General features: G+C 41.0%; 1 protein-coding gene across 3 annotated transcripts in view; it reads right to left on the bottom strand.

Annotated features, from left to right (window-relative positions):
* The window catches only part of KCNT2 (potassium sodium-activated channel subfamily T member 2), a 1,642,055-nt gene that overhangs the window by 7,033 nt on the left and 1,608,040 nt on the right, over nucleotides 1–26,982 (bottom strand). For all 3 annotated transcript variants that reach the window (XM_073642937.1, XM_073642939.1, XM_073642938.1), the window contains one exon: nucleotides 370–454. In XM_073642937.1, the coding sequence (XP_073499038.1) occupies nucleotides 370–454 (85 nt within the window). The remainder of the gene's footprint in view (nucleotides 1–369; nucleotides 455–26,982) is intronic.

Raw genomic sequence — 26,982 nt, 5'->3', positions numbered from 1 at the left:
ACTATATATTGCAAGCAAGTCATACATGTACAAAGGACGGTTCTGAAGCCAAGAAGTCTGCACATATTGTCATCCTTTATCTTGCATCCTTCTTTGCTTTTTGTACAATCTCTCTTCTTAATGATCTGATGGCGCCTTTCCTCTATAGTGCTCATGCAATAAAACGTGTGTTTCCTTTGTTATTGAGCTTATGTCTAGTGACAAGCAATGATTACTACAAGACTCAAGGAAGTGAGAATTAACCTCCTCTGAGTGTAATGCTGGCTCCTTACAAACCCTGAATGTGGACAGTATTATGCACCTAACTACTCCTGCATGAATAAAGGAAAATATAGTGGATAAGATCTCTGCGATCTCCTCTTGACTTACACAACATCATTCAGTTCCAGTCTGGTGTCTGGGGAAGGATTGATGAGGATGTAGGACAGGGTGTTCTGATGATCATTCATTTCATCTAGAGAAGAAAACAAAAGGCAAGATTATTCCCAGAAATACTGTGATTTCACTGTGTACCATGGAAAAACAGTTTTAAGAAACAAAGATAAGTGCTAAAAATATGATAAAAGACACATGACAACATGGAGGATTTCCGTACTTTATTTTTGGAAACAAAATGAATTAATGAAAAAAAATGTAATTTTTGCTACACAATTCAAATTATTGAAATAACTTTAGGATTATTATTCTAGATAATTAGTGACTAGGTCTAATTCATGACAAGTGTAATGAGGCTCTGTCAGTGGTCACCTAGGAGCTCTAATATGGCTACTACAGACAGGCTTAGCGCAAGTCAGTATTACAGTGCACATCTTTAACCTTTCCAGGCACCTGGCACTGCAGTACTTTATTCTGCCCTCATCAGGGCAGAGAAGTATGCCTACGCAGGAGTGTGATGCCTCGGAGACTGTGTGGATGGTGTATGGGCCGTGTCATACACATGAAGCAAGTAGGAGGACGGCATCACAAGTAGAAGGGAGGTGCCAGACCAAAACGAGCGACACTCCTTGGACCGAATCACCCCCTAGGTGAGTATAATAAAAACTCTATTTCTTGTCTTGCAGGTCAGATCAGGGGCTAATATACAGAATTCTGTATATAAGGTCTGAAATTTAGTGGCCGTATCTCATATCAGTCAAACCTGGCGACAGGTTCGCTTTAAACAGCGGTCCCTGTGCTGGGGAAACAGAATAAGCTGATGTACTGTGGTGCAGGCTGGCAGGTGTGGGCAGATAGCTGGGTCAGAACCAAGAGGAATAGGAAAAGTACAAAATCAGAAGATGCAAGAATAGTCAGTATAACAAGCCAATTTCAAAACAGGAAACAGATACACTATACAAGAACTGAACATACAGGACTGAACCAGAGGAGCACAAGGCTATATCAGGCAGCTTCAAGCAGTAAGTTAGAAGCTTAAAGGGATTGTCCTGTCTAAATTGATAAGTCTGCAGTCACTCTGTGACTGCATACTCATAAATCCCTCCAGGGCGTCCACTGTGCGCTGTGAGGATTTGCCGGTTTCTGATACAAGACCGGACGGTATGTATGTGTTATACATACTCCTGGTCAGAACCTGACTAGTGGGTGCAGCCTTGCTCCATACACTTGTATTGTATCTAGCGATGTGGGCGCAGCCTTGCTCAAAATGAGAGTATGGAGTGAGGTCGCACCCACTAGTCGGGCTCTGGTCAGGAGTATGCATAATGCATAAATCACTGCCGTTCCTGGCTCAGAAATCTGCAAATCCCTGCAGCGCAGTGTTTATTCTGGGGTATTCATAAGTCTGCAGTCACACAGGGTGACTGCAGATTTATCAAGTTAGACCAGACAACACCTTTAAATAGGGTGTGGTGCTTTCCAATTGGCAGGAGCATGGAGCTGATAACTCCAGCTGTACAGAACACACATCCGTACTGTCAGACTGGACCGCATTGCAGGTCCCAGCCACTCTAATCTTAGCTTTTAGTTCTGATGTGCCATCTATCACCAGCACTATCCCACTATCCGCAGAAAGAATACGGCAGCGATGGTGATAGAAGCAGATGTCACAGGATCAGGTCCTGATGAAGATGTGATAATAGGAAAAAATTAGTTTGTTTTCACATTTGTGTCTGAAAAAATCTCTAGCGCCTCTTCCTCAATTTATTAGGCCCACTTGTAGATTGTGAGCCCTCACGGGCAGGGTCCTCTCTCCTACTGTACCAGTCGCTGACTCGTTTTATTCAAGATTATTGTGTTTTTGCTGTGTATACCCCCTTTTAAACATGTAAAGCGCCACTGAATAAAAGGCGCTATAATAATAAATAATAATAACATTACAGCCTACTCATAGTTAGTGGTATAGCAACACATCCTTGTGAAAAAGATGGTAAATAAATGACATAAGTAAAAGATCTAAAATATTCTTATCATATATTTGCACAGATTTGGGGAAAAACTGTTGTATTACAAATCCATAGAGCAACTGTACTTCTTACAACACTTAACAAATAGAGAAAATAAAGCATGCTATATATTAGTGGGAGACCTGCAGCTACCATTTAAATAGAGCAGCATTAGTTAAAGTAGAAGGGACCGATGAAGATAGGCTAGCACTTTACTGCACTGTTCCTGCCAATCTCATAGCTTCTTAATCAAAAGTCAGTGTATAAGCACAGCTGAAGCTTCATTAAAATGGGGAACACCCTAATTGGGGCAACAGGTAGAAGTTCACAACAATTGAGCAGTTATCATTTATCCTGTAAAATACCCCTTTAATTTCTCTGCTTTCGATATTAATCATTGCAAGGTTTCATTTGAAATCATTATTACAGATTCTCATTGCAGCCACAGATTTCTGAGACCTGATCAGATATGTGTATTTGCTTTGAAATTACATGTCAGAACGGCTATATAATCCTGATATTAGAAGGCACCTTTTACGAGTCCAGCTATAGCATGAAATAGCTCATAAGTTCAAGTGTATTCCATCTCAGCCTACTGAACCTGACTGACTGCTGCAGGTTGTACTGAGCAATGTGAGATCTCAGCAGCAGCAGGGAGGAGGATCCATTCTGATATGGATTTTCAAGTAAATACAGCATCCTCAACAGGTGTCAGAGATTAATATAATGTATGAAGTTTGTACTGTGATTTCTGGTGACACATCTGTTTTATCCACGCAATTGATTTTTTTTTATTAATGTCTGCAGTTTCCTAATTATATTTAATATAAAAAAAAATAAATAAACTTCTAAGAGATCTACAAAATACTACTCATGCAGTGCTGTACAATGTTTCCTTTAAAATCCTAAATTTGTTACTGTCCACTTATTTATTTTAGTAGAACATTCTCAGTGATATTTATCAATGCAACTATGCCATTAACTGGAGAAAAAAGTGACATATCATGGTGCACACCATCTGTTTGGCATAATTTATGGCTTTTGAATGTTTCTTTGCAGCTCTCAGCACTTTTCAAAACAAGCATGTGGTTCTAAGAAAAGGCTGCCACGGACAGGCCTACAAATTTACTATACCTTATACCAGTACGTGGCATTAACTAACATGCAAATCTATGTCAGCCCTTGGATGGTATAGATTTATATTTCTGTTGTTCACCATGCATGCACATTTTCAGAAATCAGTTGCATCTTGCTCAAGAATACTTTTTATAAGACTGGCATAAAGAATGCCAGTCTTATAAAAATCCCCCTCTTTTTTCGGTATGCAGAAACCAATGGGACCAGTAGTCGTAAATGTGTGTAATCAAGATCCTCCTTTCGCCCATGCAATTCTTCATATTGCCCAAGAATGTCATTAGTATTTCATGAGTATTAGAGATCTGCACATCCATGAAATCTCATACACATGATTGTATTTTGGCTTGTCATTTGATACACAAAATAGAAATTAATGGATGAGGTTTAGTTTCATGGATGTGGTTTCCATTTAACAGAACTGAATGCAGGGCTTCTCGGAGAGATATAGCAAGCGATGAAGCATGCTGCTATTTTACTTTTTTCTTTCAAGGATTCTGAATCCATTTTTTCATTTGCCACCATTCTGATATGCATAGCCCTGTATTCACATGGTATTACCATCACAAACTGCATACATTATTTACCTCTTAATGACGAGCACGATACAAAAATGGTATTCAGTGGGAGTTGGGGTATAGATTGGGTTCTGGATTCACAGCAGATGATGGCTGTGCCTCTAACATGACACATTGTACTTAATGTTAATGGTAAATTTAAGTTGTTGAAATTTTTTGTATTTATTTGAGAAAATAACTGAATTTTGGCTAAAATTTCGCAGCTTTCAAACTTTCAATTTTAATATCCTTAAACAAATTAGTCATGCTGCACAAAATAATTTATAAATAACATTTCCCATGTGTCTACTTTACATCTGCATAATTTTTGAAACATTATTTTTTTGTTAGCAAGTTAGAAGTGTTAAAAGTTTTTTGGCAATTTCTAATTTTTCCAGCAAAATTTACAAAACCATTGTTTTAAGGGAAAAAAATCACATTTGAAGTGACTTAAAGCGATATACAGTTAAATGAAAAAGTTTGGGCACCCCTATTATCTTAAACTTAATGTTTTTAAAAATTGGTGTTTTTGCTACAGCTATTTCAGTTTGATATATGTAATAACTGTTGGACACAGTAATGTTTCTGCCTTGAAATGAGGTTTATTGAACTAACAGAAAATGTGCAATCTGCATTCAAACAAAATTTGACAGGTGCATAAGTATGGGCACCTCACCAGAAAAGTGACATTAATATTTAGTAGATCCTCCTTTTGCAAAATTAACAGCCTCTAGTCGCTTCCTGTAGCTTTTAATGAGTTCCTGGATCCTGGATGAAGGTATTTTTGACCATTCCTCTTTACAAAACAATTCCAGTTCAGTTAAGTTTGATGGTCGCCGAACATGGACAGCCCTCTTCAAATGATCCCACAGATGTTCAATGATATTCAGGTCTGAGGACTGGGATGGCCATTCCAGAACATTGTAATTGTTCCTCTGCATGAATGCCTGAGTAGATTTGGAGCGGTGTTTTAGATCATTGTCTTGCTGAAAGATCCATCCCCTGCGTAATTTCAACTTTGTAACTGATTCTTGAACATTATTGTCAAGAATATGCTGATACTGAGTGGAATCCATGCGTCCCTCAACTTTAACAAGATTCCCGGTGCCGGCATTGGCCACACAGCCCCAAAGCATGATGGAACCTCCATCAAATTTTACTGTGGGTAGCAAGTGTTTTTCTTGGAATGCTGTGTTTTTTTGCCGCCATGCATAACGCCTTTTTCTATGACCAAACAACTCAATCTTGGTTTCATCAGTCCACAGGACCTTCTTCCAAAAAGAAATTGGCTTCTCCAAATGTGCTTTTGCATACCTCAGCCGACTCTGTTTGTGGCGTGCTTGCAGAAACGGCTTCTTTCGCATCACTCTCCCATACAGCTTCTCCTTGTGCAAAGTGCATTGTATAGTTGACCGATGTACAGTGACACCATCTGCAGCTCTCTTGATGTGGTCTGAGGATTGTCCTTGACTGATCTCACCATTCTTCTTCTCTGCCTTTCTGATGTTTTTCTTGGCCTGCCACTTCTGGCCTTAACAAGAACTGTCCCTGTGTTTTTCCATTTCCTTACTATGTTCCTCACAGTGGAAACCGACAGGTTAAATCTCTGAGACAGCTTTTTGTATCCTTCCCCTGAACAACTATGTTGAATAATATTTGTTTTCAGATCATTTGACAGTTGTTTTGAGGAGCCCATGATGCCACACTTCAGAGGAGATTCAAACAGGAGAACAACTTGCAAGTGGCCACTTTAAGCAGCTTTTCTCATGATTGCATACACCTGGCAATGAAGTTCAAAGCTCAATGAGGTTACAAAACCAAAAAAAGTGCTTTAGCAAGTCAGTAAAAAGTAGGTAGGAGTATTTAAAACAAGAAAATGATAAGGGTGCCCATAGTTATGCACCTGTCAAATTTTGTTTGAATGCAGATTGCACATTTTCTGTTAGTACAATAAACCTCATTTCAAGGCAGAAACATTACTGTGTTCAACAGTTATTACATATATCAAACTGAAATAGCTGTTGCAAAAACACCAATTTTTAAAAAACATTAAGCTTAAGATTAATAGGGGTGCCCAAACTTTTTCATATAACTGTATATGACAGAGAATGTCCAAAAGTGACATCATTTTAAAAACTGCACCCCTCAAAGTGCTCATAACCACATTCAATAAGTTTATTAACCCTTTAGGTGCTTTACAGGAATTAAAGCAATGTGGAAGGAAAAAATGAACACTTTAATTTTTCTCGCAAAAATGTTCATTTAGCCCCAAATTTTGCATTTTTACAATGGTAACAGGAGAAAATTAAATGTTCAATTTGTTGTTCAATTTCTCCTAAGTATGGCGATACCCCATATTTGGTGGAAAACGGTTTGGAAATGGCAGATATCAGAAGGGAAGGAGCGCTAATTGAATTTTGTAAAATGTCTCATTTGAAGAGCCGCTAACATGTCAAAACCACAGAAACCCCACAAATGACACCATTTTAGAAACTACACCTCTTGAGGAATTCATCTAGGGGCGTAGTAAGCATTTTCAACCCTCAGGTTATTCATACAATTGGATAACAATGGGCTGAGTCAATGGAAATGTTTTCCACTAAAATGTTAAGGAGAAAATGGACCACAAAATATGTTATGCAATTTCTCCTGAGTATGCCAATACCTGACGTGGTTGAATTATACTCTTGAGGAACAGTGCAAAGTTCAGAAGGGAAGGAGCACCATATTGTAGTGCAGATTTTGCTGCAATGGATTGAGGGTGCCATGTCACATTGCCAGAGCCCCTGAAGTGCCAGAAGAGCAGACTCTCCCATAAATGACTTTATTTTACAAACTACACCTCTCAATGAATTAATCTAGGGGTGCAGTGATCCTATTAACACTACATGTGTGCCACAGAATTTTATACTATTGGGCAATGGAGAAAAAATAATATTTTTACCACAAAAATTTTATTTTTGCCCCAGATTTTACATTGTCACATCATGAAATGGGTAAAAATAGCACCAAAATGTGTCATACAATTTCTGCTGAATGTGGCAATAACCCTTATGTGGCTGTACAGTACTGCTTAGCCATACGGCGAGACTCGGAATGGACGGAGCGCTATTTGCCTACTGGAGTACAGATTTTCCTAGCATAGTTTGCGGACTCCATATACAGAGCCCCTAAGTGCTATAAGAGCATAATCCCCCCTCAAGTGACCCCATTTTGGAAATTACTCTCCTCTTGGAATTTATCTACAGGTACAGTCATGATTTTGACTCCATGGGTGTTTGCCAGAAGCAAACAGCAGTGTATGTTGCTGACTGAAAATTGCAAACCTGCCATTTTTGGATCCCATTTATCTGGCGGCCTACACTGAGCACTTACATCGGGGTTTCCATCTAAATCTTCAAATGACGTGATTCAGATGAAACCTCAGAGGGATCCATTCACTATAATGAGGCAGCAGAGTTATTCTGGACTCAGTCTGGCGTCTGTTAAGCAGTGTCCTTCTTTTCAGAGGTGCATAAAACTGTGGTTGACCGCACTTTTATTCACATTTAAAAAGATTGACAACACTGGATCATAAGCCAGACAATGTCGACAGTGTACCAATCTATCTCATTATAGTTAATCTTCAGCTGGGGGTTCTGTCTGAATCACATATTTCAGAAATTTACACGGTGCAAGCGCTCAGCGCAGAGGGCAGGATAAATGTGAGCCGAGCCCATAGTGTATGGCGGCATTTTTTTAGTGAGTCAGGATAACGTTTTCAGCGATACCATTTTTATTTACATTTGACTTTGTGATCATGTTTTATTCCACTTTTTGTTCTGCTGTACGATGAAAAAGCAGAGTTTTTTGCCAATTTTTTTCTTTTTTTTTTACAGTGTTCACGGAAGTGGATTAACTAGTGGGAAAGTTTTATAGACCAGATCGCTACAGATGTGGCGATATCAAATACAGTATGTGTACTTTTTTTAAATGTTGCTTTTACATAAATATATGTATTTATTAGTATAATATTTTTTCTTTTTTTTTGTTCTTTATTTTGTGATTTTTTTTAATATTTTTACAATTTTTAAAAACTTTTTTTTTACATTGTCCCAGGATGGGGCATCAACTTTCCCTGCCCTGATCGCTGATTTATTATTCTACAATGCTTTTGCACTGCAGGGCATTAGACCAATGTATCACACACAGGGAAGAGGCATGTCAGCTCCTGCTCTGAGCAGGAGCTTACAGGCCACCGTATCTGGGTGACCCCAGAGCCACCTTTAAGCTCAGGGTCACCATAAAGACCATCGGCAGAACGCGATCGCATTGTGCCAGTTAAAGCAGAGAGGGAGCTCCCTCCATGTACTATGCCGATCGATGACACTGTCACTACTAACAGTGGCATCAGAGGGGTTAAATGAACATGATCAGAGTGATTGTGCCTGACCATGGAGGTTGGCACCCTTATAATGATTTAAATGGCACCCCCACTCGCTGGTGGCTGACCCTATTGAGTCCTATCAAGACCCTAATAGTGCATATGTACACTTATTCCTTGATGTACAAAAATTGGTACCCCCATCAGTAAACAATATCCTAAGATCAGCTGTATCAATCCTATGATATTAATGGCCACTGGGGATAACGTGGCAGAAAAAACATTCAGGATGTAAGTAAAAAGTAATGCAGTAACGGTGGGTGTATAATGTACTTATCCAATCACAAATTGCGCCCCAAAGCGTTTCCGCCTCTGGATAAAGGTTCTTCAGGAGGTTCATGGAGTACAGCAGCAGATGTCCATTTAAGTGTCCAGATGAGAGTGAGGTAGAAACCCTCAGAGGTCCCCGGTATAAATTAACCCAGAATGCTGATGTCATATTGATTCTAATGTATAGAGGACAAATCTAATATGTCTCCCTTGTCTCTCATTGTTTCTTCACATGCATATGTGCACATTGAAACAATAGAGGTACTAAAAAAGATACACTATTCAGTGCATGCAACCAAATCAGAGCACTTCCTGTGCCCTCTGCGCATGCGCAAAAGTGCTGACATCATCCAGTATATTGCTCCTGTCTCTTGCGGTCTCGTGATCATATGTATTGCACATGTGTGCCTTAACTAGCTAGCGATTGCCTATATAGATGTGTAACCTGGGGAATGGAAGCGTATCAGTTGCCCTCACTAGTCCTAACAGAAATCCTTCCATTTTTAGCTAGATATATTAGTAGAGAAAAAACAGGGGTTATTTTATAATTGGTTTATGAATGTGACCCTGATATACACTGCTCAAAAAAATAAAGGGAACACTCAAATAACACATCCTAGATCTGAATGAATGAAATATTCTCATTGAATACTTTGTTCTGTACAAAGTTGAATGTGCTGACAATAAAATGACACAAAAATCATCAATGGAAATCTAATTTATTAACCAATGGAGGCCTGGATTTGGAGTCACCCCCAAATTAAAGTGGAAAAACACACCACAGGCTGATCCAACTTTCATGTAATGTCCTTAAAACAAGTCTAAATGAGACTCAGTATTGTGTGTGGCCTCCACATGCCTGTATGACCTCCCTACAATGTCTGGGCATGCTACTTATGAGGTTGCGGATGGTCTCCTGTGGACTAAAGCATCAGCCAACTCCTGGACAGTCTGTGGTGCAACGTGACGTTGGTGGATGGAGCAAGACATGATGTCCCAGATGTGCTCAATCGGATTCAGGTCTGGGGAACGGGCGGGCCAGTCCATAGCTTCAGTGCCTTCATCTTGCAGGAACTGCTGACACACTTCAGCCACATGAGGTCTGGCATTGTCCTGCATTAGGAGGAACGAAGGGCCAACCGCACCAGCATATGGTCTCACAAGGGGTCTGAGGATCTCACCTCGGTACCTAATGGCAGTCAGGCTACCTCTGGCGAGCACATGGGGGGCTGTGCGGCCCTCCAAAGAAATGCCACCCCACACCATTACTGACCCACTGCCAAACCGGTCATGCTGAAGGATGTTGCAGGCAGCAGATCATTCTCCACGGCATCTCCAGACTCTGTCACGTCTGTCACATGTGCTCAGTGTGAACCTGCATTCATCTGTGAAGAGCACAGGGCGCCAGTGGCGACATTGCCAATCCTGGTGCTCTGTGGCAAATGCAGAGCGTCCTGCACGGTGATGGGCTGTGAGCACAACCCCCATCTGTGGATGTCGGGCCCTCATACCTCCCTCATGGAGTCGGTTTCTAACCGTTTGTGCAGACACATGCACATTTGTGGCCTGCTGGAGGTTATTTTGCAGGGCTCTGGAAGTGCTCCTTCTGTTCCTCTTTGCACAAAGGCGGAGGTAGCGGTCCTGCTGCTCGGTTGTTGCCCTCCTACGGCCCCCTCCTTGTATCCTGGTGTACTGGCCTGTGTCCTGGTAGCACCTCCAGCCTCTGGACACTATGCTGACAGACACAGCAAAACTTCTTGCCACAGCTCGCATTGATATGCCGTCCTGGATGAGCTGCACTACCTGAGCAACTTCTGTGGGTTTATTACACACATATACCACAGTTATATAAACTTGGTATATGTGTCATTATATGCACCTATCATCCGTTCTCTAGTAATATCCAATGTTTACTTGAATCTTTGACACTTGTCTAAATATTTTTTGCCCTATATCTGAATGTACTGTGCATAATACTATTTATATTTTTTATCTTTAGCACTTTATATTTATGGGAGTAATGCAATTTAGATATAATAGTTGTCATAGCTATTTACTATTCGGGATTGGTGCAATATTGGCATCTTTGTAGATATTTCTCTGAGAATAAGTAATGCTACATGTGTTTAAGCTGATCTGGAAAGGTCTTCTTTGATTAGTTTTCAAGGTACCTGCTTTTTACTTGCTTTATATTATGTTCTTAAATTGATGAAATAAAAATAATGATTTTATTGGATTTGTAGTATATCTTCCTTTAAAACCAAGTTTATATAACTGTGGTATATTTGTGTAATTTATCTATGTTGGAGGAATATTTGTTGACCTTTTTGATATAAACTTCTGTGGGTTGTAGAGTCCTTCTCATGCTACCACGAGTGTGAAAGCACAACCAACATTCAAAAGTGACCAAAATATCAGCCAGAAAGCATTGGTACTGAGATGTGGTCTGTGGTACCCACCTGCAAAACCACTCCTTTATTGAGGGTGTCTTGATAATTGCCAATAATTTCCATCTATTTTCTATTCCATTTGCACAACAGCATGTGAAATTGATTGTCAATCAGTGTTGCTTCCTAAGTGGACAGTTTGATTTCACAGAAGTTTGATTTACTTGGAGTTATACTCTGTTGTTTAAGTGTTCCCTTTATTTTTTGAGCAGTGTATAAGTAACTACATATGAATGTACTACAGCTCAGTTTTTCAGCTCTTGGCCCTGATTATGGTCAGATAAAGCATAGCCTCTATATTTCTAAGTGAAGATATTTCTAGTTATCCCACATGACATGGAGGGATTCAATCAGTTTAAGAAAATCTGGGGAAGATACAGTATATAGTTGTAATGGAGGAATATGGTAAGTAGGGAAACAAAGGATTGATATCATAAGGGCCAATTATCCCTATGAATCCTCTACTTGCGACCACTGGCATATGGGCAATGCAGCACGTGAAATGAAAGATTACGTCTTGATGCTGGCCAGTGCCAGGATGTAATTTGTGGGAGGAGTTAGCGTGCAATGAGCTCCCATCCTGCAGAAGACTGCAGCAGCAGCAGCCCCAGCATCTCCTGTGATGTCTAAACCACAGCCCCATATTTCCTCTTTGTCTATGTCAAAATCTCTTAGCTCTTTATGTGATGTCTATGCCGCAGCCACATTTCTACTCCTCTGATGTCTATACCGCAGCCCCAAGCCTCCTCCTGTGATGTCTATACCCAGGGCTGGCTCCAGGTTGTTGTGGGCCCTGGACGAAATAGTCTCAGTGGGCCCCTTTAACACATACCACGATTCATGATGCACAGATACCGCAGAGAAATATATATATAGTACAATGCCAAAGATTTAACTTCTTACATTACATGAGTGATATCTATTGTAAATTCTACAATAGCTCAGAAACTGGCGAATCCTCACAGCGCACAGTGCAGACCGGACAGTATAGTCCTCCATACAGTATTATGGGCACCACATAGTCCTCATGGGACCCATATAGTGCTCCATACAGTATTATGGGACCCATATAATGCTCCATACAGAATAATGAACCCCATATATTGCTCCATAGAAAATACTGGCCCCCATATAATGCTCCATGCAGAATACTGGCCCCCATATAACGCTCCATGCAGAATACTCACCCCCATATAACGCTCCATACAGGATACAGGCCCCCATATAACGCTCCATACAGGATACTGGCCCCCATATAACGCTCCATACAGGAAACTGGCCCCCATATAATTCTCCATGCAGAATACTGGCCCCCATATAACGCTCCATGCAGAATACTGGCCCCCATATAACGCTCCATACAGGATACTGGCCCCCATATAACGCTCCATACAGGATACTGGCCCCCATATAACGCTCCATACAGGAAACTGGCCCCCATATAATGCCACATACAGAATATTGGCCACCATATAACGCTCCATACAGGATACAGGCCCCCATATAACGCTCCATACAGGATACTGGCCCCCATATAATGCTCCATACAGGAAACTGGCCCCCATATAATGCTCCATGCAGAATACTGGCCCCCATAAAATGCTTCATGCAGAATACTGACCCCCATATAACGCTCCATGCAAAATACTGGGCCCCATATAACGCTCCATACAGGATACTGGCCCCCATATAACAGAAGAAAAGTATTCAATATGTATGAGGAGATTGCTAATTCATGAACATATATTCCCTCTAAAACAATAGATTTTATTTAGTTGATTAAAAAACACACCAAAAAATCCTGTGTATTAAAATATCTTGTTGTCTTATTAGAAGATAATAGAGCTCCCAAAATGATATAATGGCCTTGACAAGCCCTGATATGCCACTAATTGAATCCTGCCTAGCGTGGAGGTTGGCACCCTAAATTTTCAGGTGATCTAAACAAGGTATAAAGGTGACTGCCTAGTCTAATACAAAGTAGCTCCTATTTCTAATCAAAGTATACAGGAGATATTGATAGACATTTTGACAAAAAGAAAATTCATTGACTTATCTTGTATCATATTAGCGCCTCAAAACGTTTCCTCAACTGTGTCTGGTTCATGAGGAGGCAGATGTAGGTATTATAGATTCATAAAAAATGAAGCTGCATGATGGAAGCTGTTGCAGGATGGCTCGCTCTTAGAGCTATGTCAGAGGCCAGGTTTAAATAACCCTCTTGTTAATAGGTAGAACATTCCCCCACACCCCTCAAAGAGAGCTTATCCATGTATCAATGGGCTCCCCTGTCCCCAGGAGATAAAGTGCGCATGTCCTGTGTGTAAGCACAAGCGGCTCACCTCTCACTGCGTAGAAGCCGGCGTGCCATGCCGGAAGTGATGAATGCGCTCCACGCTGGAGCGCAGGAAGGCTACCGCCCTCCCATGACACGTGCGCTCCAGCGCGAGGCACACGCCAGTGAGGGTGCGCAAGTAATAAAGAGAATAGGAAGCCGGAGGAGGGGATCCCTCCACCGGTTTGATAATATGTGCGTTCCAGCCCGGAGCGCAATGGTGCACCCGAGGGTAGTACAGCCGCACATAGAGGAGGGGATCCTTCTGCCAGTTTGATAATATGTGCGATCCAGCCCGGAGCGCAGTGGTGCGCCCGGGGGTAGCACAGCCGCACATAGAGGCAATGGCGTATATGTATACCATGCATTCCACAGTGGAGCACAGACAGATAGAGGGAGAATATAAACTATAAACTAAATATAACACTCAGTACAGGATACTGGCCCTCATATAATGCTCCATATAGGAAACTGGCACCCATATAACGCTCCATGCAGGCTGTGCCCCCACATAATGCTTCATGCAGGCTGTTCCCTCCACATAATGCCCCATGCAGGCTGTGCCCCCACATAATGCCCCATGAAGGCTGTGCCCCCCACATAATGCCCCCTGCAGTCTTTTCCCCCCACATAATGCCCCATGCAGGATGCCCCCCCCCACATAATGCCCCATGCCGCATGTCACCTCCTTCCCATATAATGCTCCATGCAGGATGTAACATTTCCCCTCATATAATGCCCCCTGCAGGATTTCACCTCCCCATATAATACCCCATGCAGGATGTCACCTCTTGCCCTCATATAATGCCTCATGCAGGATGTCACCTCTTCTCCCATATAATGCCCCTTGCAGAATTTCACCTCTCCCCACCATATAATGCCCCATGCAGGATGTCATCTCTCCCCCCCATATAATGCCCCATGCAGGATATCACCTCTCCCCCTCATATAATGCTCCATGCAGGATGTCACCTCTCCCCACCATATAATGCCCCATGCAGGATGTCACCTCTCCTCCCATATAATGCCCCATGCAGGATGTCACCTCTCCCCCCATATAATGCCCCATGCAGGATGTCACCTCTCCCCTCATATAATGCCCCATGCAGGATGTCACCTCTCCCCCCCCATATAATTCCCCATGCAGGATGTCACCCCCTATATAATTGCCCATGCCTCCATACATTAAAAAAAAAATCAAATACTCACCTCACTTCTCCTCACCTGCTGCCGCTGCTCAGCTCCGGACTTCTCAGAGTTGCTGGTATCTTACCGCTCTGCGCTGTGATTACTCAGGAGAGGGCGCCGTGGAAAGACGTCACAGTGCAGCAGCCGCAGAAGAGACAGGACCTGCGGCGGAGGCACGGGGCGGGGTAAATATTGTGCCAGCTGCAGGGGCCCTGAGGAAGAGGGGGCCCTGGCACCGCTTTACTCTGCTCCCGGGACCCATAACATGCCGGGGTTAAAGACGGCGAGTATGTCCACCCGCCTGCTCAGGGCCCCGGCCCTTGCCCGGGTGCTGACGCCGGCCTGTCTATACCTCAGCCCCATGTCTCCTCCTGTGATGTCTATACCATAACCCCATGTCTCCTTTGATGTACACAGTATCTCACAAAAGTGAGTACACCCCTGACATTTTTGTCAATATTTTATTATATCTTTTCATGGGACAACACTGAAGATATGACACTTTAATACAATGTAAAGTAGACACTGAACAGCTTGTATAACAGTGAAAATATGGTGTGTCAACCAAATAACTCAACATACAAATAATAAAGTCTAAACCACTGGTAACAAAAGTGAGTACACCCCTAAGTGAAACTGGCCAAATTGTGCCCAAAGTGTCAATATTTTTTGTGGCCACCATTATTTTCAAGCACTGCCTTAACTCTTTTGGGCATGGCGTTCACTAGAGTTTCACAAGTTTCCACTGGAATCTTCTTTCACTCCTCCATGACAACATCACGGAGCTGGTGGATGTTAGAGACCTTATGCTCCCCCCCCCCATTCTCCACAGATGCTTAATAGGTTTTAGGTCTGGAGACATGTTTGACCAGTCCAGCACTTTTACCCTCAGTTTCTTTCACAAGGCAGTGGTCGTCCTAGAGGTGTATTAGGGGTCCTTATCATTTTGGAATACAGCCCTGCGGCCCAGTTTCCAAAGGGAGGGGATCATGCTTTACTTCATGTCACAGTGCATGTTGGCATTCATGGTTCTCTCAATGAACTGTAGCTTCCCATAGCTGACAGCACTTATGCAGCCCCAAACCACAACACTCCCACCACCATGCTGTAGGCAAGACACACTTTGCACTACTCACCTGGTTGCTAGCACACACGCATGACACCATCCGAACCACATAAGTTTATCTTGGTCTCATCAGACCACAGGACATTGTTTCAGTATTCCATGTCCTTAGTCTGCTTGTCTTCAGCAAAATGTTTGCGAGCTTCCTTGTGCATCATCTTTAGAAGAGGATTCCATCTGGGACAACAGCCATGCAGACATATTTGATGCAGTGTGTGGCGTATGGTCTGAGCACTGACAGGCTTACCCCCCACCCCAGTAATTCCTGCTTGCAATACTCATATGCCTATTTTGAAAAGACAACCTCTTCACATGCGTACCCACATGCGTTAACGCATGTGTTTCCGCATGCGGACTGACAAGCACTTTCCAATCGATAGCATCACTTGAAAAGTGCTTGACAACTAGGTCACACTATATAAATCCATGCAAAAGGCATGGATTTATATAGTGTGACCGTAAAAATAAAAAAATAAAGCTATACTTACCCCCGATCCCCCACCGCGTGTGCTGTCGCGCTCGTCCTGGCTTCTTCCAGGTTGCCGGCATCTCGCGAGACAGCCTGCGGTCACATGACCGCGACGTCATCTCAGGTCCTGGAAGGAGAAGCGCTGCAGGGGCCGCCGGACAGGTGAATATAAATTTATTTATTATTTTATTCTTTTTTTTTTACAGGTACAATGGTACCCAGGTCTGGATGAGAATCTTCTCTCCTCCAGAACTGGGTACCATCCGCACATAGAGACACATATAATCCGCTTGTACAAATGTACAGACACGGATTCTATGCGTCTCAATGCAAGTTAATGGCGGCGCTTCCGCAAAATTAATGAACATGCTGCGGATTTATTTGCGCTGCAGAAACGCTGCGGAAAAATCCGCAGCATGTGCATTAACATTGCGGAATGCCATTGGGGACCATGGGGTGCGGATTACCATGCGTTTTTGATTCGCTTCCGCTGCGGAAATTCCGCAGCATAAACGCATGAAAAACGCATCGTGTGCACGCAGCCTCATCCACACTTCCATTTTTTTTTCAAACAATTTTTATTAACGATAATAGAATTACAACATCAATCATTAGTATACAGATGGATATCCATTGTCATCAAGATCTTATATCAAAGGTCTTAAACATTATTAACATTATCTCTCTTGCACACTAAGATAATATAGGATATGAAAAATGTTATGAAACATGTTAAACAGCGAAAAGACTATTTGTACAAATAAAATTCTTAGCGTTATATCAATAATTGTGACTCTTGTTTGCAGTGTCTTATTTAAACCAATACACCTTTTGAAAAATCTTGTCAGCTGGCTTATCTAATTATTATTAAAGCATACCACACTATCATCTGTACACTAAGGTTATGGGGAAAACAGATAAGGGGAAGAAGGGAAAACTAATAATGTACAAACTATGCTCCATCAATGAACCCTAAAATTAGAATATTTTGTTTCAATTAAAGGTGTATAACTCATCTCAATTACAAGAATATTTGGAGTATTGAAACCATTTTGTCCAAGTGTTTTTAAATCGCAATAATTGACCCAAACGGCTCGCTATCATGTGTTCCATAACGCAGCTATGATGCATTTTATTAAGGATTTCCAGAATGGAGGGGAGTTGGTCACTTTTCCAGTTTTGAGCTATACTGGCTCTAACTACGGTCAGTAGGTGAGATGATACTATCGCATCTTCATCTGGTAGCGTATCCAAATTCAATGATAGCAGTGCCACTTCTGGTCCCCATGGAATTTTATATTGTATAATTGACGTATTTATCTCCTGTACTTTAATCCATAAGTGTTGTACTAATGGGCAAGCCCACCAGATATGCATTAGTGAACCAATGTTGTTGTGGCATCTCCAACATTCAATATTCGCTTGTGGAAATATTTTACTCAATCTGTAAGGGGTGTAATACCATCTATACATCAACCTTCTAGAGGTCTCTAAGTGATTCATACAATGCGATGTTTGTTTGTGTAATTGAAAAGCATGTGACCATTTTTTTCGTTATAAGTGCATCCTAGATCCTTACTCCATTTGTCCACAAATGGAAGCTTGTTAGACAAGGTTAAAGAATTAATAGCCATATATGCTTTTGATATTCCTTTAGCTGAGTCCTTATTGTTGAGGAAGTAATATTCATACATAGATTTTAAAGGAGGCTTATCCTTCTTGAATTGGTCTATAAAATGTCTTAATTGGAGATATTTAAAAGTCCCTTTTATCAATATGGAATTTTTCTATTAGACTTGAGTAGGGAAGTACCCCATTTGCTTGCATAATTTCCCCTATATTGGAGATGCCTTTGTATTCCCAGTTTTCCAAGTTTAGATATGGGATAATGTATTTGCATATTGATAACAACATTTTATTTAGATTAAGTGGTAGAAGTAGCTACCCCAGCTTTTTTATTTATCCGGGTATTAATAGCCACTTTTATAGTGGGTGAATGATTAACTGGAATAATTGTAGAAAATCATAATTGCCATAATACAGCGGACATATTAGATTAATTAGAGATGTGTGATTCTATCTCAACCCATAGTTTAGTGCGATCATCCAACCACCAATATCCATTAATGATGCCCAGTGATAGTTAAGGATGTTAGGGCAGCCCAGTCCCCCTTGATCAATAGGTAGAAATAGAATTTTTGAGGAGACTCTAGGTTTTTGGCTGTTCTAAATGAAATGAGATATAATTGATTGAAGTTTATTAAGAGTTGAAGTGGATGCCAAAATGGGTAAGTTTCTAAGGTAGTATAATATTTTGGGAAGAACCATCATTTTAATTATTGATATACGGCCTATCCAGGAGATGGAAAATTTACTATATTTTTGGGTATCATTGTGAATAGTATTGATTAGCGTAGAAAAATTAGAGTTTTCCACATTTTTAATAGGATAGGTCAATAGTATTCCTAAGTATGTTATTGACTTATTCAACCATTGAAATGTGAATTTCTCCTGCAGGGAGGCTTGTGTAGAAGGTGGGATTCCCATATTTAAAATTAATGGTTTGGATGCATTAACTTTGTAGTAGCTAGCTTTCCCGAATTTGCTAATTATATGCATAATTTGTTCTAATGATTTGTGGGGGTTAGAGATACATAGCATTACATCATCTGCAAATAGTCCAATACGATGGTTAGTTACCCCTACTTGGATGCCTGACATTTGGGGAGATGATCTACTCAATTGTGCAAATGGCTCCATTAGCATAGTAAAGATCAGAGGGGATAATGAGCACCCTTGCCGTGTACCGTTGGTAATTAAGAAGGGGTTAGATAACACTCCTAATGTATAAATTTGTGCCGATGGAACCATATACAATGTGAGAATAGCTGATAGAATAGGTCCAGAAAAAACACATTTTTTTAGTACTTCTTTAAGGTAGTCCCAGTGGACCCGGTTGAACGCCTTCTCCGCATCCAAAGTTAGGAGCAGAGAAGGCATTAGCCGGCGTTCCACCTCTGAGATAATATTGATAAAGCGTCGAGTTCCATCGCTGGTTTGGCGGTTCATTATCAACCCCACCTGATCTCTATCTATTAGTGTTGGCAGGATGTCCAATAACCGATTCTCCAAAACTTTGGCATATAGTTTTAAATCTGTATTCAAAAGCGATATTGGCCTAAAAGAAGCTGGGGTATCAGGTGTTTTGTGGGTTTGGGTAGGGTAATAATATAGGCTTTGAGCATTTCTTTAGGAAAGGATTCCTTCCCAGAGGCCTCATTATAGAGTTTTACCAAATACGGGGTAAGCAGTGACTTATATTTTTTTAAATACTCATTTGTGAGGCCATCTGGATCAGGTGCTTTATTTAGTTTTAGTGAGTCTACAGCCTCAAGTATTTCCTGTGAGTGAAATGGTTGAATAAGAAGTTTTAATTGCTCTGGGGTTAGCTGTGGAAGTTGTATGCTGTCTAAAAAGGAGGATATTTTATCAGGGTTGGGTTGAGACGATTTATCACCTAGTTTCAGATTATGCAGATTATGGTAGAAGGATGCGAATTTGTTAGCTATGTCTTGCGGGTCCATTAGTTTAGAATTATTTGTTGATAGTAAGTATGGTACCCGAGATTTAAGAGATTGAGATTTGATTTGTTTGGCTAAAAGAGCTCCTGGTTTGTTGCCTTGCCAATGGAAGGACATTTTGAGTATTTAAAATGCTTGTTCATGGTTATATAAATTCATCTCATGAAGTTGGTTGTGAAGTTTAGAGATTTCTAGAGCTCTTGTATTAGAAAATGAGATCTTGTTTAGTCTGTGAAGAGTACCTAGATTACTCTGTATAGATGTGTATAGGAGTTGTTTATTTCTTTTATTATGTGCTGATTGTTTAATGAATGAAACTTCTTGATTATCATTCATTTCAAAATAGTCCTCATTAGCTTGAGAGATATGGGGTGAATATGAGGGATGATTTAATATGTAGTTGTTGAGGCGCCTAATTGCGTTAGGAAATGAGAGGAATTGTTCATGTATTGTTAAGGTGATCAGTGCGTGGTCTGACCAATAAATGTTGAATATTCTAGCTTTATCTATTTTGGTTAGGAGAGATGTATCTATCAGAAAATAATCTACTCTTGTATAGATTTTATGGGGATGTGAGAAAACGTATAGTCCCTTTCTGATGGGTTCTGTAATCTCCAAATATCATACAACTCATGTGCATGAAGGAAATGTGTTAGCAGATTGGGATTGTTGGTTACATTCTTTGAAGTAGTATCAATAGAGGGCCACAGGGATAGGTTAAAATCCCCGACTATGACAAGAGAGCCTGTCCTATTTTTTATGGAAAGGGTGATTACTTTTTTTAAGAATTTATATTGGTGTATATTCGGTACATAGAGGGAGACTAATGTATATTGTATGTTATTAATTAGACATTTCAAAATTATATATCTACCATTATCATATATTATTTGTTTATCTATAGTGAACGCAATTGAGTCTCTAACCACAATAGAGTGTGCAAAATGAAGTGGTCAGTGGGGCGCCAGAAACTGAATAAGGCGCTGGGAGAAGATAAAAAACAAACCTCTTTATTGGTATTGTTATGCCCACAACGCATTTCTGCCTTCATCAGGTGGTGATGAAGGCAGCAGACCGCTGCAGAAATGCGTTGTGGGCATAGCAATACCAATAAAGAGGTTTGTTTTTTATCTTCTCCCAGCGCCTTATTCAGTTTCTGGCTCCCCACTGACCACTTCATTTTGCACACTGTTCACTTTTCCCGTTGGGAGTTGTGGCTCGGGGCTGCGGAGATCTGGATATATCTCTAACTGCAGGACCTGCGATGATGTCACCACCCGCGTGATCCGCTCCTGGAACCACGTGATTGGAAGTTCCGTCTGCTAACCCAGAGGAGACGCTGAAGGCATCGTGGCAGCGCTATCAGCGCCAGTGGCTATTTAACCTAGGTTGTGCGGTCTGCACAACCCACCGAGGTGAGCAGACCACTGTATCTGCACGCACACTCCATCTTCGTACAGGTTCACACAAGCACTGCGCTTTTCCACCCCACCCCTTTTGTCTAACCACAATAGAGACGCCCCCTTTCTTTTTTGTTGCAGGAGCCGAAATTATGTGAGGGAATCTTTTATTTTTTAGCCTAGTAAGGTCAGTGTTATTGAGATGCGTTTCTTGAACACATAGGATATCTGCGTTTGTTTGGTTAGCTTCTTTCCACAGCAGAGACCTTTTGTGTGGAGAATTCAGTCCCTTGGCATTAACAGATACAATCTTAATCACCATTATTTGTATTAACCATATTGCTATGGGCAGGTTTTATTAGAAAATTGAGATAAAGGTTGCAATAGAAGTATTAGGGTTTGCATAATGTCAGAATATACCAGAGCATATTAACAAAATTTGACACTAACATGAAAAACACACAAACTTGAAAAAGTGTAACCAAAATGTAAGTTGACTCAGGAGTATAAAATTCCTGAACTTGTAACAGGGGTCCAAGCATGGGAAGTTCAGGAAAATACGTGCCAGCTATGGCTTCTTATGTGATGTAACCTGAAATAGGCAAGAAAAGAACAAAAGGCACAGGTGCAAACATACACATATCTCTTTTCCAGGATAAAACCCTTCTTATTAGACCCGAGAGTACTATCTCATATGGTCTTCAATCTGGAGGAGCAAGGGAGCAAGAGAAAGTAGAGAAGGTCAGTCTTGAGTGTTGCATCTTCTTCTGCTTGGAGTGTTTTGCCACTCTTCTTGCTGGTTGTGTGGTGGTGGTATTTTAGGCTGAGCGTTTTTGGAAGTAGGAATCAAATTCCACTCTTTATAGAGATGAAGTGCCTCTTCTGGATTAGATACTACATGTTTCAGACCACTTTTAGTTATCACCAATTTGACAGGGAATCCCCACTTATACAGAATACCATGGTCTCTGAGAATTTTTGTGCTGTCAGAAAACGCTTTCCTCCTAGCCAGAGTGGCTGCAGCAAGATCTGTGAATAAAGTAATGTTATTGAAGCGCTCTGGGAGGGTAGGAGAGTTACGTGCTACCTCCATAATTTTCTCCTTTATATGAAAAAAGTAAATCCTTACTATAAAATCCCTGGGAATTGAGGAAGGAAGTGATTTAGGCTTGGGTAACCTGTGTGTGCGATCAATCACCAAATCTGAAGATGATGCATTAGGTAATAAGCCACAAAAGTAATCCATTAGAAACTCCTTAAGGTCCTCAGATTTAACAGATTCTTCAATGCCTCTCAGCCTAATGTTATTACGGCGTGATCTATCCTCCATGTCTGCCATTTTAAGCTTAATCGCATTTAATTCTTCCTCATTAGCTGTAATCAAGTCCACCATCTCATTGTATGTGGTAGTTATCTCTGCCATTTTATTTTCCACATGGGAAGTGCGGCCCCCCAGAAGAGATATTTCCCTTTGTAAATCATTAAATGCATACTGTAGGTCCTTTTGTATAAGGATTTTAATTCTTCTAATAATATACACATGGCCGATTCTGTTATGGGCCCTGAGGGATTCGATTGCGTACCCTGAGCGCAGTCTGTCACGAGCAGCGAGGGTACCTCCCTTGTCTGCGGAGTCTGCGGTTTTGGAGGTAAGGACGGAGTACCCATTGCGGAGATTAGGCTGAGATTGATGTCGGTCAGCGTTACGCCGCTTGCAAAGGTTGGTTTTTCGCACTCTCCAGTCAGTGACACTGAGGCTGGGCTGCATGTTGGGCTTGTCCCCATCTGTAGATGGTCCGCAGGAGCCGCTGTGATTAAGTGTGTAGGTACGCTGCAGAGGGATCAACCGGCGCCATCTTGGCTGTTTTCTGGTACCGGGAAAAACTTTGTGAGTTTTAGAGGACTTTTCTTCTGTTTCCCTCAGGTGATATTGATCTCCTTCATATCCCTTGTGGTCTACGTAGCTTCAGCTTTCAGCTAAGGGGTTAGTGACCTGGAAATGCTGGTTAGAGCCGCTTTATAAGCTTTGGAGCACGGGAGTTAAACAGCTACACATCTGCCTCCATGCACTGCTCCACACGCCCCCCCCACATGATTCCATTTTTAATGTACAGGTTCTATCCATGTTGTTCACAGATAAAACCCATACCTGGGATAATTTATTGGGCCATTTACATGTCCGTGATTTTTCGTTGATCGAGTAGTCCCAAGAAAATTGCAGAGACATGTCTAATTTTAATCCACAGGTCGGAGCAAAATCAGCAATTCAAGTCTATAGGTCCAGATAAAAATGGAACCACAGTCCGATAACATCCAAGTACAGTCTGATTATCATGGACTGTCAGAAAGGAAAAGGTTGAGAGACTTTTTTCTCCATATGCAATACAAACTGATGCCACTTGAACCGCACTCTGTTCAAACTCTGATCAAACTTTGATCAGAGTTTGATCAAAATAATTGGTCAGTTATTCTCGTACATGAGAAAATCAGATGTCTCAATGAAACCTGTATGTGTTTCATTGCGTTACGATTCAGGTGAAGTAACATTTGATACATGTTAATACACTAAAACCTCAGCCACAGAGACAAATTGCGTCTATATTTTCTCATCTGCATTAAGCTGGTGACCCAATTTAAGGTTTGCAGAGCCAAATTAGCAGACCTCCTGTAAAAGGGGACCTATACTTTTAAGTAACTTTTCAGAATAAGCTGCCTTGTATGTATTCACGAGGGATAGCAATATTTCTGGCCATTACATGCTTTGAATACACCATTTTTCACTTTTGTAGATTATTTGTCTTAATTTCTATCTGAGCTGGTGGAAGGAGAAAACCTGCTATGATGTCATGATGCAAAACAGCACACAAAGATGGATTTCTGCTCTCAATTGCTAAGTTAACACAAAGGGAGAAGCAGCAGCAGTGTGCACAACATTACATAGCATTACTGAGCAGTGTTGATGTTAATCCAACACTTGGGTGGAGCAAAATCTTTATATGTCTCCTTCTGCTTGGTTTCTCACTATGCTCCATGCTCAATCTCCCTGTCCTGTCTCATTAGAGTATAATAGGAGGTGTAACCTGACACCTCACTGTGCTGGCAGTCAATATTGTTTTGAGCAAGACAGAGTTGAACTGTTTTTTTTTTTTCAGAGAGGATGATGAGTTTGAGAAATTGAGATGCTCAAGGAGAGAAACAAATTACTCAAAATTGGAGAAAGAAACTGATTTCTCTGAAAAGATATATTACAAAGCTTCTTATATTCACTTGTACTATATGTAAATCAAAAGTTTTCGAAAGTGCAGTTCCCATTTAAAGGGGTTGTCCACTATTTTAGATTACCCCCCAATGTATCTCCCCGGGGCTCCTAACACTTTTTGTAACTACCTTCCATTGCAGATAATGCCTGTAAAAGCGACGCTATCACTGGCCGCTCACAGTCATCGCGTGAGGGATACATTGGGGGGGTAATCTAAAGTAGTGCACAACTTCTTTAAGCCTATAAGGCTGTTCGTTCTGGTTAGGAGACGTGTTCAGACTGGGAATTGTGTCTATAATTTAGATGTAAAAATAAGTCACTATACCGTCATCTGAATATCTTCTAGTTGGAGATTGAATTATATGAGCCGTTTTACATATTTTGTTCAGGCTTTTTTTTATACATTTTTGTAAGCCAAATAAAGTAGTTCAGAGAAAAAAATCTATAGTGCAAATATTTACACCTCTTCTGTTTTAGATCATTCCTAAAAACACAAAAATGAATAAGCCCTTAGTATATCACAGCAAGCTGGGTATTTACATATATATTTCATATATCATTGTTCATTGCTATCTTATAAGTCCTTTTAGCTAGAGATGAGTGAACCTGAACTGTAACATTTGAGGTTCATACTGTGCTGAACGCCAAACACGGACTTCTCCCGGAAGTTCGTTTTAGTGTTCTGAGTTCTGGGAGAAGAGAGATGGACTCTGCTTCCTTTGGCACCCCCTAGGCCTTACTATAACCATTTTACAGCACCAAAGTTCAGGTCCCTATTGACTTCTAAGGGTTCCGGGTTCTGATTCAAGTTCTGGTACAGTTCTGATATCCAATCTGAACTTTGAACTAACGTTTGGTCAAACCCAATGAACCCGAAAATCCACAGGCCAGCTGATTCCTATTCTTAGCCTGTTTTTTTGCCTCTGCCAAAATAAAAATTCTTCAAATGGGAGCCTAATGTACAGTTGTGCTCAAAAGTTTACATACCTCGGCTGAATTTTTCCTTTCTTGGCCTTATTTCAGAGAATATGAATGATAACAAAATAACTTTTTCTCCAGTCACTGTTATTGGTTGGGTGAAGCCATTTATGGTCAAACTACTGTGTTTTCTCTTTTTAAATCTTAATGACAACCAAAAACATCCAAATGACCCTGATCAAAAGTTCACATACACCTGTTCTTAATACTGTGTATTGCCCCCTCTAACAACAATGACTGCTTGAAATCTTTTGTGGTAGTTGTGGATGAGGTTCTTTAATTTTTCAGTTGGAAAAGCTGCCAATTCTTCTTGGCAAAAAGCCTCCAGTTACTATAAATTCATGGGCTGTCAAGCATGAACTGCGCGCTTGAGATCTCCCCAGAGTGGCTCAATAATATAGAGGTCAGGAGACTGAGATGGCCACTCCAGAACCTTCACTTTGTTCTGTTGTAGCCAAAGACAGGTTGACTTGGCCTTGTGTTTTGGATCATTGTCATGTTGGAATGTCCAAGTACGTCCCATGCGCAGCTTCTGAGCTGATGAGTACAAATTTGCCTCCAGTATTTGCTGATAACATGCTGCATTCATCTTTCCTTCAACTATTGCGAAGTTTACTGTGCTTTTGTAGCTCACACATCCCCAAGACATCAGCGATCCACCTCCGTGCTTTACTGTAGGAATGGTGTTCCTTTCATCATAGGTCTTGTTGACCACTCTCCAAATGTAACGTTTATGGTTGTGGCCAAAAAGTTCAATTTTGGTCTCATCACTCCAAATTACCTTATTCCAGAAGTTTTGAGGCTTGTCTCTGTGCTGTTTGGCGTATTGTAGGCGAGATACTTTGTGGCATTTGCGCAGCAATGGCTTTCTTCTGGCAACTCGACCATGCAGCCCATTTTTCTTCAAGTGCCTACTTAATGTGCATCTTGAAACAGCCACACCGCTAGTTTTGAATTTCAGCTGATGTTATTTGTGGGTTTTTCTTTGCATCCCGAACAATTTTCCTGGCAGTTGTGGCCGAAATTTTTGTTTGTCTACCTGACTGTGGTTTGGTTTTTACAGAGCCCCTGATTTTCCATTTGTTAATCACAGTTTGAATGATGCTGACTGGCATTATCAATTCTTTGAATATTTTTTTGTATCCCTTTCTTGTGTTATATAGTTCAACTACTTTTTCCTGTAGATCCGCTGACAATTCTTTTGCTTTCCCAATGACTCACAATCCAGAAACATGGATGAAAGATGCAAGAGTCTGTCTGGATTCCATAAACTCACTCAGCTTTTATGCACACACACTGGTTACAAGCAAACAGGTCACAGGTGAGGAAGTTGTCTTTAATGGCCATTCAAACCCATTTGTGTCAAATTCTGTGCATATTATCAGGCCAAAATCACCAGGGTATATGAACTTTTGATCAGGGTCATTTGGATGTTTT

Source organism: Phyllobates terribilis, unplaced genomic scaffold, assembly GCF_046119375.1.
Source record: "Phyllobates terribilis strain yellow unplaced genomic scaffold, ASM4611937v1 Scaffold_8__6_contigs__length_399053987, whole genome shotgun sequence".
Lineage (NCBI taxonomy): Eukaryota > Metazoa > Chordata > Amphibia > Anura > Dendrobatidae > Phyllobates > Phyllobates terribilis.
This window is presented reverse-complemented; position numbering and strand designations above follow the sequence as displayed.